This window comes from Phodopus roborovskii, unplaced genomic scaffold (genome assembly GCF_943737965.1).
Source record: "Phodopus roborovskii unplaced genomic scaffold, PHOROB, whole genome shotgun sequence".
Classification (NCBI taxonomy): domain Eukaryota; kingdom Metazoa; phylum Chordata; class Mammalia; order Rodentia; family Cricetidae; genus Phodopus; species Phodopus roborovskii.
The window spans coordinates 52,820,455-52,834,670 of record NW_026126511.1 but is presented as its reverse complement, the minus strand read 5'-3'; the positions used below and the strand labels follow the sequence as shown (position 1 = coordinate 52,834,670).

General features: G+C 43.0%; 1 protein-coding gene across 1 annotated transcript in view; it reads right to left on the bottom strand.

The window, feature by feature from the left end:
- The window catches only part of Atp8a2 (ATPase phospholipid transporting 8A2), a 515,396-nt gene extending 504,279 nt beyond the window's left edge, over positions 1–11,117 (bottom strand). The window contains exon 1 of the mRNA XM_051195581.1: positions 10,913–11,117. Coding sequence (XP_051051538.1) covers positions 10,913–11,009 — 97 coding nt within the window. The 5' untranslated portion in view covers positions 11,010–11,117. The remainder of the gene's footprint in view (positions 1–10,912) is intronic.
- Between the last annotated feature and the right edge of the window lie 3,099 nt (positions 11,118–14,216).

Sequence of the window (14,216 nt, the reverse complement as noted above, 5' to 3'; positions counted from 1 at the left end):
AGCCAAAGATGTAAAGACTGGTCCCAGGGCAGATTCCCTAAGCTCTAGCAGCTCGATCCATTGCAGCTGGGAAATGCACACAAGACCTAATAAAGGGCTTGTTTTATGATGAAGAGGAATAGGGCAGGCTGACGCAGAGGACAAAGCCTGGGATGGGTCGGCCCACATGAGGCCCCTGCACCTCTTCAGCTGGCTCCAAAAGCAGACTCGATCCCAGCAGCTTTGGGGGCTGGGGCTCCATCCAGAAGGGCAGACAGCAATGTTTGCTCTCCCTTTGTTGATCCAGCCTGACACTGTCAGTTATAATCAGTGAGTCTCTTTCCTCCCTTCAGTAGCTGGACTGCAGCTTGATTTAGGCCATGGGAATCCTTATCGCTTGAGAATTGAAGAGTGGGAAAAACTTCAGAGCACCCTTCGAAAGAACTCACTAAATACATAAAACACATAAAAGTATGTGTTTGCGCGCGCGCGCGCACACACACACACACACACACACACACACGAACACACGCTCGCTCGCTCGCTTGGTCCTCCTCCTCTCTCCCCTCAGCCTCACCAAAGGTCATGGAAGTGAGATGAGCAGGAACATCTCCATCTTGGCAAACATGCTTCTCAGTGGTGAGAATTTCTTTCACTGGCAAAATTTAAAGGTATTTTGTGAAATTAACATTGCAAAGTTGGTTTGTGGTTAGCTCCATAGTTGCCATGGGGCTAAAACTACTTCAGCTCGGTATCTGTGTACACCCACATCTTTCCCTCGCTGTTTTCTGATTTCTTTCTCTGACTACAAAGAGGTAGCAAAGGCGGACACATTTTGGCCAAGACTAATTCTGAATAATTTAGCACCCAAAAATGCTGTGGGTTGCACATTGGAGGGACGGAGCACTCTCGGAGTACCGTGACCAGCGAGGCAGGGGAGGAGGTAGCACTTTACAGGCCTGATTTAGACCAGACATGAGTGCAAAGGTTCAGAGATAGGTTCCTTCTATACTGCTGTGCATCCCACAGGCTTCGGCCATTGGAGAATGGACGACCACGGCTGCTGGAGGCTATACAGCACAGAGCAGGTGAGTTCACTTCTGTGGCTTTTGACCAGCGCTCTGTGAACCGCGCTTTTCAATATTTGCCAGAATGAATCCAACTATACCTCCCCGAAAAACAGTGCCAACAGATACCATTTCATTGGTGATTGAACTCTGGGAAAACAAGTCTATTAAATATACCCAGTTCTCCACTCATATTATGGAGAACCAAGTGCTCACTTATGAATAAAGGGCAGGGCAAGCGGGATGTGATGCCTGCCTATCATCCCAGCACCTTCCAAATGTCAGAGACTAGAAGACTCATACGCTGCCTTCGGATCGTGGAAATGAACCCCTCACTTGCACGTCATGATGGGATCCTTGGTGGTTTTTCTCGCCTTAATTGCTGAAGGACATCAGCAGGCCCACAGGGCCCTGAGCATTCAAGTAAAGACAATGCTGCATCTCCCAGCCCCTACTCACCTCACCCCTCCCTTCTCTCTTCCTTCCCTCCAGTACCCAGGCTTACTCAGCAGACTCCAGGACTCCAGCACACACATCTCCCTTAGAGATAGGAGAAAAGGCTCAGGGACAGGGAAGACCTGACCTTAAGAACTTAAGTTTTTCAGCAGACTGAAAAACCACACATTAAGGAAGGTCACAAGCATAGAGAGTTCCACTTAAGAACAGAGTCCCCTGAGAGCAGACAAGCAGCCTTGCAATGCAGATGCAATGCAATGCAATGCAGTGGCTCATCCTCTCAGTGTAGCTAGTCAGGGGCAGCAAATCTCAATTTTGAAAAGCTTTGCTCAGAAAAACTACACATTTTTTCATGCTTGTTGGTGATAGTATTCATTTTGTGATTTTATTTTATTTTATTTTATTAGATGGTCTCACTGTGTAACCTGACTGTCCTGTAACTCTGTAGACCAGACTGGCCTCAAAGTAATAGATCTGCCTGCCTCTGCCTCCTGAGTGCTGACACTAAAAACATGTATTACTATGCCTGGCTGCTATTGATATTCTCATCTATTTTTCTCTAATTGGTACTTTGCTCACACTATACCGTGTTGTTTTTTCTTTCCATTTAGTTTTTGTTGTTTGTTGTTGCTGTTTTGTTTTGAGCTGGGCATGGGATTCCCCACCCCAAGAACAATTATTTGTTAGAGATTCCTGAATGTTAGCTGACTATGGTTAACCCACACAGAACTGATTAAAGAGCATGGCCCTCAGATACCCAAAGTCAATGAACCACTGATCTAGGATGAGTCCTGGGTACTCTGAGACACACATACTATGGTGCCTCATACTGTGCCCCCACACACCTCCTGGACAGAGCTTGAGGAACCAAAATTTAATAGGTCACCTAGCTCACAGGAGTCAGAAGAGGCTGCCTATGGTGACAACCACCCGCAGCACAGGTCCTAGGAGACAAAGGACCAGGAAGGCAAGTCTACAGCAGACAAGGTGCTTTGTGCTGTCCAAGTCTTATAGGTCATCACCTTGGGCTTGATGGAATTCATGTTGGAGAACCTTCTTCATCTCTGATGCCCTTTGAAGCAATGGGTCATTTCATCAAGCTGTGTGTGCATGTGTGCGTGTGTGCATGCATGTGTGTGTGTTCTCCTTTTCAAACTCGAACTTTTATCCCTTTTGGATGATGGTTCTAGAAGGATCATAAAGGATTACTAAAGTCCAGGGGTCAGAATTAAGAATGTGAGGAAAGAGAGGGGCATGGTTGTCCATTTTTACCACATGTATTCTATAATCACTCCATCACCTGAGAAGCTGCTGGGAAAGCAATATCATTTACAGTTTTGGTCTTTAATGTGTTTTCATGGTAAGGTTTTTAACCCTGACCTTCCTAACGGAACTATGTACTCGAGTCAGACCAGGAAATGCACCTATTCCAAAGTCTCTGCAAATGCTTAGCTGGGACCGCAGTTTAAAATGTTCAGTCAAAACAGTGCTGGGGAACCATGGGATGACCTCACCATAGCATTAATGTTTCCCTTCCCCACCCCCACACCTCCCTCCAGAAAATTTTTCAAATTTTCCCAACAGGCATGGACTTTTTCTCAGAGCAGGGCTGAGGGGTGCTCAAATGTCTTATTAATGAATTGGGAGAATAAGAGATCTTATTTTTAAATAAAGACGTGTAATCTACGCCCAGATCTCTCTCATCCTTCATACATTCCTTAATCCTTCTGGAAAGGGGGGCTGTGCATTTCTCCTGGGATGTTGAGAGGGCAAAGGAGAGGACAGGTAAGATATGCCTAACATGTTCTAAACTCTGCAGAGGCAGACCATAACTGGGGACACAGAGATAGGGTTAAGAGACATTCTGCCTGCCTAGTTATGAAGCCACCAAAGTAATGCAGGGGTAGGTTGTTCTAGAGCCCAATAAAACTGTTGCAAAAAAACTCACTGAAAGGCTATATCTGTCTCTACCACTGGCAAATGTGGTTGTGTTTTTTAGAAGATGAAGTGTTTATGTGGTCTTCTCAGGGTTGACACTGTTTGGCTTCCTGTAAAACCATCCCCACTGACCTCCTGCTTTGTCTTCCAGACCGAAAGAACAGTGACTAACAAGGTGGCCACTGCTGCAGACTTGGGGCAAGTGGGTGTTGAGCTCTGTATATGTCCTTCTCTGTTGTGTGACCACTCAAGGAGGAAGCAGTGTTAATCTGGTACCATATACATGAGACTCTTCAGAAGTCTGCATTTTCAGCCACTCTGCTAGACCCTTTTGGGAGATCTTTTCTCTGACATTTAAATTATTTAAATTTTTCTCTCCCCTAGGCAGGCCACAGAAAGGTATTTGTTTAGACAGGTCATTATGTAGCCCCAGATGGTCTCATACCCCAACTTCTCTAGAAAACTAAGTTACAGGCATGTGCCATCCATACCCTGCTCACAGGAAGGATATTCTGTTAACCCTCAGAGTCACCCCAAAGGCCTATAGGGAAAAACAGATTTCTATTAAACACACCTGCCCCAAACCAGACCTGAAAGATAGCTCAGAAGGTACAGTGCATGTCGCCTAACCTGATAACTGAAATTTCATCTCTGGGATTCAGGTGGTGGAATGAGAGAGCAGGTTCCCAAAAGTTATATCACACACACACACACACACACACACACACACACAGATTCACACATACACACATACATATACACTTACACACACATACATACACACACATATACACACACACATATACACACACACATATACACACACATATATACACACACATATACACACATACACACACATATACATATATATACATATACATATATACACACATACATCATACACACACATACATATATACACACATACATCATACACACACATACATATATACACACATACATCATACACACACACACACACACACACGAAACATGAAAATAAATAAATGTAACTCCCCATGCCACATCCCCCATCCAAGGCATTTGTCTACTTTTCCTATGTGGTGATTCTGTTTCCCCAACTATTGGAGCTATCCTATAAGAGTTCTGTATTTCCCTCATGGTGTCACAGCTGTGAGCTGGTCCTAGTCATTTCAGTTTCTCTCTGTCCAAACATAATAATAACCATCCTGTTCTGAGGAATACAGGCAGGCTTAGGTTACCAGCATACCTATCAAATGGCAAATTATGTCAATAAAAGAGAAGCATGGAAGTCCAGGGCAAGGGACAAGTGTGAGTCAGCCTTGTGGGAAAATGACAGGATTGGTACTTTAAAAGTCTCTGCATCAGAAACTAGCAGCTTAGAGATCACTCAGCAAAATGGCTAAAATCCGCAGAAGAGGCTCTGTGGCACTGAGGGAAGGATTCAGAGGGCTGAAAATGTCTTTTGCTGCAAGCTGGAACCACACATGTGGCACCGAGCTATAAATAGATGACAGGCTTTTGTGCTTGTCATCAGCCTCATCCGCTAAGACAACAAATGAATGTATTGAAGAAAGCCTCTGTTGTTCCCAGATCAGATCATAATGTGTTCAATCAAATAAGCCTGGCAGCTGTGACCTCAGAGGCAGCCCCTTGTGGTACAAACGATTAGGACACAGGTCTTGGTCACAGGTAATAGTTACGTAAGTACTCAGTCTGTCTACAATTTCGTTCTCATGTTTCTGCACATCTAGTCAATCCCCTCTGCTCTTTATAATGTTTCTTTCGGAGAAGGCTAACAGCCCAGGGAAGATGATTGCAATGGGAAATAGCAATGATTCCTGGCCTGATAAGTGACGCCATCAAACTTTTGAAAGCAGTAAAAAAGGTTTACAGAAAAAGGTATCAAGAGATGTAGGGTGAGAGGGTAAAGGAGATTGGAAACATTTTCAAGAAAAAGCAGTGAGCCAAAATGAGAACCATGAGCCATGAGGGAATTTGTAAGATGGGCAAGAATTCCCTGAGGTGGTATTTCCCCCAAGAAACCCAATGTAAATAGAATTGAACTCCCTGGGTAAGCTGGAAACCTCCACGCAAAAATATACCTTAAGTTAAAATGGCAGTTTCATCTGGAAAAAAGGATTAAGTAAATCTGAAAAGGTTATTTAGAAATCCAACATGGAGATCAAGAAGACAGAAATAATTAATCATCAAAAGGGTGGATGCCCAGGGGGCCAAGACAGTAGTGGCTGTCAACAGCTGAACACAATGTCAGCAAACAGTGAAAGACAAATAAATTATTCTGTGTGAGCTGTAGAAATTGGAGACAAAAAGGACTACAACACCTCAAATAATCTGAATGTAGAAAAATGAATAGCAACTTCCAGGAAAGATATAACTAAGCTCCCAGCCCCATCCTTTGTGCGGGGACTAGGGAAGTCACCATGGAAGAGAATATAAAGCAAGATGAGCGGGTTTGAGTGAGAATGGCCCCCACAGGCTCCTATGTTCAAATGTTTGGCCCTGGTTGGTAGAACTGCTTGGGAAGGGTGAGGAGGCGGGGCTTCATTGGAGGGCATGTGTCACTGGGGGTGGGCTTGAAGGTTTCAAAAGATTCACACCATTCCCAGTGTGCCCCTCTCTGCCCCCTGCTTGTGAGTCAGAATTTGAGCTCTCAGCTACTGCTCCAAACATTGTCACCATGCCTTCGCTCTGCCATCATAGAATCTAACCCTCTGGAACCGTAAGCCCAAATCAAACTGTCTTTTGTAAGTCGCCTTGGTCATGGAGTCTTCTCCCAGCAATAGAAAAGTAACTAAGAACAAGGGTTTAAGATTTGCCTAAACTATATGCCTGTGCAGCAGGACAACTGGGGGACAAAGGGAAATTTGGGATAGAAGGGAAGACTCATGTCAAAAGTAAATTAAAATGAAAACCTAAGAAGAGAGAAAACTCCTTTCCAAGGGTGACAGCTGAAAATGACTCCTGATGCCACTAAGCTCTGAACACAGGAGGGCTTACCTATGTGCAAGACCTGAGGTGGCGCCATGGGGAACTAAGATTGGCAAGTGAGTTCCCATTTGGAGATTAGTCATGAAGTAAAAAATAAACTAAAGCTGAATAGCATTGGGTTCAATTTCAGAGAGAGAGAGAGAGATGGGACTTGTCTCTTTAGCATCCTCAAAATAATAATAACAACAACAACAACAACAACAACAACATGCAGTTTCTGATGTATCTGTCTTATACACACTGTTCCCTTGAACCAGGAATTTTCTGTGCTAAATTATTCACAAGGACTGACAAGCCAATACCTCTTCTCAGCTACATAAGCCCCTTCATTACGTGATTGGGGATTTGATTCCTCCTTTCTTTGAATCTGGGATAAGAGCATGATTTCCTTTGCCAGCACACAATGAAATTGACAATCTGGGTGATCTGAGAGGAGGCCTCACACATGTTCACAGTTTCCCCTGATATCTTCTTAGGATACCACTGTTAGCACCAAACACTGCAGGTCCAGGAAGACCAAGCTATCCATCCCAGCAGGTCATCAGCCAACCCAGCAGCTGAATGTGGCTTCATGAATATCCATCCACTCAACAATACATACTTATAAGCCACTGAAAATTTGGTCTTAAGCAAGTAATTTTGTGAATATTTGTTGTTGTTTTAAAAGAGAGATGACTGATACACAATACAGATACAACCAACGTGCAGCTATGCAAACCTACTGAAAAACAGAAGAAAAAAAAGAAAAAAGAAAAAGAAAGAAAGCAGAAAATAAGAGTCAAAGCATTTACACCAAAGGACTCCGTGTACAGCACCCTCCTCAAGTACCTGGAGGAAACTCTACACAGTACTCATACAAGATTCAAAGTGTTCTTGTGCTAGAAGCAAACAAGGTTTGGCAACAGAACACTTGCAAGCAGGAAGAAGTGAATGAAATCCAATTATAGTTAAAGGTAACCTCATCTCAGAAATGAAAGTCAAGCTAATTGCTGTTTAGCAAAGGAAGAGTAGACTAAAATGGAAAATGTGTAATGGGCATTGAACAAAAGAAGGGAAACAGCCAAGAACATAAACAAGAAATGAAAAATAAGAAGAAAATGTTGAAATGGGGGGTTTGGAGAAATGGTTCAAGCTCTGGCACTGCTCTTCCATCACACCAGAGTTTGGGCCCCAGCACCCATGTCTGGAGATTTCCATCTGCCCACAACTCCAACTCCAGGGGATCTGACATCCTCTTCTGGCCTCTGTGAGCACTACACTAAACACAACTAAATTAAATCTTAAAAGTTAAAAAAAAAAAAGGTTGAAACAGAAGACAAAAATGAAGGTCTAGAATGTATACTGACATTTAAAAGGGACCGGAGGTGGAGTTTTTTCCAAGCTTTACCCACAACAGAGAATGCTCCTCAAGTTAATCAACACATGACTGCACAAGTTTAGATAAACATAGCCTTGTTAAAGCTTTTAGACTTGTGCCAGGCAGCGCTGGCACACACCTTTAGTCCCAGCACTCAGGAGGCAGGGCAGGAGGATCTCTGTGAGTTCAAGGCCAGCATGGTCTAGGGCTACCCTGTCTGTTCCAGGCAGCAGGGAAACCCTGCCTAGAAAAACAAAAACAAGCAAACAAATAAAAAAATTTAAAAGCTTTTATTTAGATATAAAGGGAGGCAAGTAACTTACAAGGGCAAAAGACTTGGACAGCTACCTACGAGTAACATAGAAAAGACAGCCTACAGAAGCAACACTGCACAGAAATGCAGAAAGACACTGGACCAGAATCTGAGGGAGACAGGAGGCAAGAATGAGCCTGCTATTCTCTTAAAGACATAAGCTACAGGGGCTGGGGAGATGGCTCAGTGGTTAAGAGCTCTTGGTGCTCTTTCAGGGGACCTGGCATCAATTCCCAGCACCTACACTGTGGCTCACACAACCATCCATAACTCTAGTTCTAGGGGATCTGATGACCTCTTCTGACCCTGGGCATGCACATGGTGCACACACATACATGCGGGGCAAACAACTATACACATAAAATAAATCTTTAAAGAAAAGAAGCTACAAAAAAATTAACCAACGGATATGAAATGCACCACATAGTGCTCGTGGCATGCCATCCTGTCCAGGCCCTGAGGAGCAGCTCAGAGGATGAACTGTTTCTGACTCAAAGCAAAAGGCTGCACTGTGAGCACTCAGTGTGTTCAAATGCACTCCTAAGGACAGCGTGGTGAGGGGCTCCGAGTAGGGCATCTGCTGTATGTTTTGACTGTGTGGACGGCATCACTGAGCTAAACTGCAAGTGGGGAAAGAAGGAAGAATACGCTTGTTGATTATTATATAGATGATAATTAGGAGTCAATAATATTAGAAATCAGCAAACAAGAGCAAGACATGGCTGTATAACCCTAGCAGGAGGCAGGAGGATGATGAGTTTGAGGCCAGCCTGGGTAACACAGCAGGATTTGGTCAGAAAATAGGGAGGGAGGGAAGTGGGGTGGGGAGAGGAAGAGATTTAGCAAACAAGGTAGGAAAATGTTAAGTAGGGAAATGGAGAGCAAATGTAGTCGTGAGGTTAAAGTACTAAGCAATCCACTAGAACAGAAACTGAAGTCATGTTTAAAATTGTATTTTATGTGTACGGATGTTTTATCTGCGCATATGTATATTCACTTCCTATATGCATGCTGCCAAGGGGAATTGAGTTATGCTTAAATATACTAATGGTATCGATAAATGTGATGGGCTCACATAACACACTAAAAGGAGACTCATTATATGCTGTCTAAAACACACACCTAAAATATAGTGACTCCAAAGGTCTAGACCAAAGGAAAGGCTAAATCACAATAAAACAGCTAATGTTGAGATTAAGACATCAAGGCAGAATTTCAGCCTATGAAAACATTACATATAACAAAAACATTATACTTCTCAAAGCCTTGACAACAGAGATAGTGAAGACCTGTGCTCCAAATAAACCATCAATCACGTTTACAAAGCACAAAAGGAGAAAAAAACATCAAATTAATAATAGATTTTATTTTCAGTTACCATTTTCAGTACAAATCAAGTGGTACAGGCAAAAATAAGGATGACAACCTAAGCAATGCAACCAATAAGGCAGATGTGTAGGGTATATATAAGGACTTTACACACTGAAAATAATCAACATGCCTTCTGGGCTTCGAGATGGCTCAACAGGTTAAGGAGTTTGTCACCAAGCCTGACAATTTGATTCAAATCCCAGGACCTTGTGGTAGGAGAGAAATAATTCCCACAAGCTGTTCTCTGACCTCCACACATATAATGTTATGCTGGAGTGCCTATGTGCATACATACAATAAATACATAAATGTAATTTTAAAATAAAAAATATATACCTTCTTCCCAACTCCATAGAGAACAACCAGAAAAAGCTAAGCACACATCAGGTGAAAGGGGAGCATTAGAGGCTGGGGATAAAGTCAGTGGTAGAGCGTTTACCTAGCATGTACTAGGCCCAGGTTCAAGACCTGACAACACACACACACACACACACACACACACACACACACACACACACACACACACCAGTGAGCTCTACAAAACAGTTCACATTCAAGCAGTAAGGAACAGATGAAGTAAATAAACTGCTGAGTTCCCACATATAAAAAGAGAGAAAGAAATTTGATTTCTCGAATCACACACACATCTGTTTCCATCAGAATGGCTAAAACTAAAATAATGCAATAGATGAGGATGTCCTGTATCCTAGTAATAGAAACATTTAACATGTTTTTAAAAGTCATACAACCCCATAAAGAAAAAAAAATGAATTCTAATGACATTAAAGCCAAGAACTTCTATTCATGAGAAGACACCATAGGTGGGGAAAACACACCCCAAACTGGGACTAAATGTTGTAATCTAGATAACCAGCCAAAGGTGAACAGCTGAAATACTTGCATTAATAAGAAAAAGATCTGCGTTTTAAAATGAGCACCACCGGGAGACACCACTGAGAACCAACTAAATGGCCAACAGTCAAGGAGTCTCTTGCTGCGCATGCCAGTGAGGGAAGAGCAACGTACAAATTCACACAGAAAAACTGTGTGCAGGAGCATCCCCAAATCTGTCTTCTCCCCATCACCACCACCATAGAAGTAGCCCGTACCTCAGTGTGGGGTAAGAAATAGCCCGTACCTCAGTGTGGGGTAAGAAATAGCCTGTACCTCGAGGATCTCTGAGTTCGAGCCTACATAGAGAAACCCTGTCTCCAAAAAGAGTAAAGAAAAAACAAAAAGAAAGAGCCTGTACTTGAGTGCGGGGTTAGAAATAGCCTGAATCTCAGTGTAGGTGCTCAGAATGCTTACAGGTGAAACTGGTTTAATAAACACACGCTTGCATTTCCTATGTGTGATACCTGCTGACATTTTCTGATTTTTCACATCTTTTACACCCTCCCTGCCAGGATTGCAGTAGACACTCTGATTCCTTACCCTGATGCTTCACGAAGCGGCCTTCCCCAGGTAGAGCATACTGCTGTTTCCTTTGCGTCCGCGAGTCTCTCTCTTTTAGCTTCCATTTTGCGCCCATGGTTTCTGTTCACCTTCAGGAACCTGTCTCAGCTGTGACAGTGCCCAGACGCTCAGATCACACGTCCATCCTCTTGGCAAGCAGCTGTTGGAGCCACCAACCTCAGCCACAGTGTGTGACATTCTAGACTCTGGTTTTGCCATGGAGACGTCTGTGAGGTATTCAGGTAGGCCAGTATTTATTCCCAAATGCCTACAGGGTCTTCTTTGTGACTTCCCGCCGAGCAGGTACAGAGCTGCGATGGACAAACATCGTGTGTGGCCAGGAGTAGATCTGGTTGAAAGCAGGAGCCTTCGCATGCTCCCAACCCCGCTTTGCTTTCGTAATGCCGTGGTGGCTGTTGTCCTCTACATTGACTTTCATGGCATGTATCTTGACCCACAGTTTGAAAAAAACTCCTCCTGATTTCTCAGGAAACACATGAAAAATATTCATGACAACCATTTTTCATAATAGGCAGCAATGCAGAGCTAACAAGTGCCTGCTTTCTGGAGGAGAGGTAAATATTCACAACTGGTGATTACAGGGAAGTGGAAAATGCATAAGTTGTGCATAAATACATGAGCAAATGTCGATAATATGAGTAAGTACAGTGATTTGCAAAAGAACAAACAATATACTCTCTCATAACACTCAAAAATAATAAAAAAGAAATGTTTAAGGAAATATGGACAAATAAGTTATTTTTAAGACATCAAAGAAAATGTAAAATTAAAACCTAGGACATTGACTAATCCTCTCAAAAGACAAGGTTGGATGAGAAGACAGTTTCAATAACATTTTCCAATAACATTCATACACTTATATAATGCGTTTAGACCAAGTCCACCCCTAAGTTTCAGTAATATTTATCTTGTTTTGCTTTCTAAACTGAATACTGATTTCACCAGTATTTATCATTACTTCTCAGATTCTGTAATCAGTCGTGTTATCCTTATTTATTATACCTCTACAGTCTAATAGTCTAACCCCCACCCTTTCCCCAGCTCCCTTGTCCCTGTATGGAAGAACCTGAGACCTGATTCAGTCCAAGACTGTCACATACATGCCCAAATTAGCCAATCTAAAGGAGAATGACTGGGGCGATGGTTCCTGATGACTGCCTCAACGAGGCACCCCTTCACTACTGAGCCCCTTCACTCTTCCTCCATCCTGGGCCCTTCCTCTCTAAAGCAGAGAGCCAAATGGCAGCATTCCCTGTGCAGGGTTTTTTTCTTTGGGGCCAAAGCCTGCTCCCAAATCATGACACATGGACTTATTACTAGTTTTGAATGCTCAGCCTAGCTTCGGCATGTTTCTGGCTAGCTCTCTTAAATTAACCTGTTTCACTTTATCTACCTTTTGCCTCTGTATATTTTATTTTCACCACTTCTCGTTTCTGTCTGGCTTCTCGCCCTGGGTGTATTCCTCGTTCTCTCCTCCTCCTTCTCTTGTTCTTCCTTCTTTGTTTAGCCTAGATTTCTCCTCCTATTTATTCTCTCAGCCTACCAGCCCTGTCTATCCTTTCTCTGCCTAGCTATTGGCCATTTAGCTCTTTATTAGAATAATCAGATGCCCTTGGCAGGTAAGGTGAAACAGCAACACATCTTTACATAATTAAACAAATGCAGCCTAAAAACATTAACACACCTTTGTACAGTTAAAGCAATATTCCAAAGCATAAACAAATGTAACACATCTTTGCCTAGTTAAAATAATATTCCACAACAATTTTGCCTCTGCCTTCCCTCTGCCTTGATGACAACTGCTCCTCCACACCTTCCCTTCCATGATAGACTGAATGTTTTTGAAGCGGGTTCAAAGAAATGTCCTGTAGAGGTTTCTGTCACAGCACTGCAAAGTAACCGGCACAGTAAGATATGGTGTAAGTATTTACAGGAGAAATCATCGGTCAAGACGTTTACCTCATTCCCAAGTTTGTTATCTTGTGTTTTTTGAACACTGTATAGTAGTTACTTTTCTGTTGTGATGATAAAATACCAAGGTTACTTATGGAGAAGAATTTTTTTTTTGCTTACAGTCCAGAAGGGTGAGTATAGAACAGAGGGGTAGCATGAAGGCTGGAGCAGGAAGCTGAACTCTCACACCTTCCTTCGAACAACAGGTATGAACTAGAGAGAACAACTAGACATGGCATGAATTTCTGATGGTGCAAGCCTTTAAAGTCTGAAAGCCTGCTTCCAGTGGCATTCTTCCTCCAACAAGGCCACCCTGGAGATGGTGTTCAAATGCATGGATCTAGAGAGGCATTCTTATTCAAACCAACTTTCTCTCTCTCCTTTGCCTGTTAGAATCTCATTATATCTTTTTTTATTTTTTGTTTATGGTGTTATTTATTGTTGCAACTAGAATATACTTACACTTTCAGGTCTATGTAGTTTTCATAAATTGTAGATTATTTTAGCTATGCATATTTCTTTACCCTATCCCAAATGCCTTTTGTGTTAAGTGATCCTGTATATAATAATACAGCTACTGACAATGAGCTATATAAGATCCTATTTCTACTTACTATCATCCTTTTGTAGGGTGAAAAGGGCCAAGGAAAAATACCCTGACCCTGACTTGACCCCAGGACCAGGGCTTGAAATCACACCAATCCCTGAGCTTGCCCCAGAGTCAGGCTGCAGAATCCCACCAAACCCTGGGGCCTCTGAGTTTGAAATCCCACCAATTCCTGAGGTCCCTGAGTTTGGAATGTCACCAATCCCTGAGCTTGCCCCAGAGTCAGACCACAAAAACCCACCAATCTAAAGTCACTCTGGAAAGCTCTGCTCTCCCCACCCCCAAGATATCCCATATAAGGTCTGCACCCTGTTCAATTTGCAGCTATTTCTCATGCCTGGCAGCCACTCTCCTGGATTCTTCCTTCCCAATAAATTTCTTGAGTGAGATTTGTTGTTAAGTGTGACATTTTCACTGGAGCCCAGCTGTAACAACCTTCCCTGGAGCAGAGTAGAGCAAAACTGTAACACTGTCACTGGGAAACTTTCCCTTAGCAGAGAAGACTAGAACTCTTCTCCAGAACAGAAGGAAGCAGAGTTGTTACACTTGCACTGGGGAAACCTTTCCCTGGAGCAGGGCTGTAAGCTGTTACACTTAAGATGACTTTGTGGTTGGTATTCCTTGGCTCATGATTGCCAGGATGCTTTTCCATCTGAGCAGTTATGCTTACACCTTTAGCATGAAAGGATTTCTTCGTGGTTC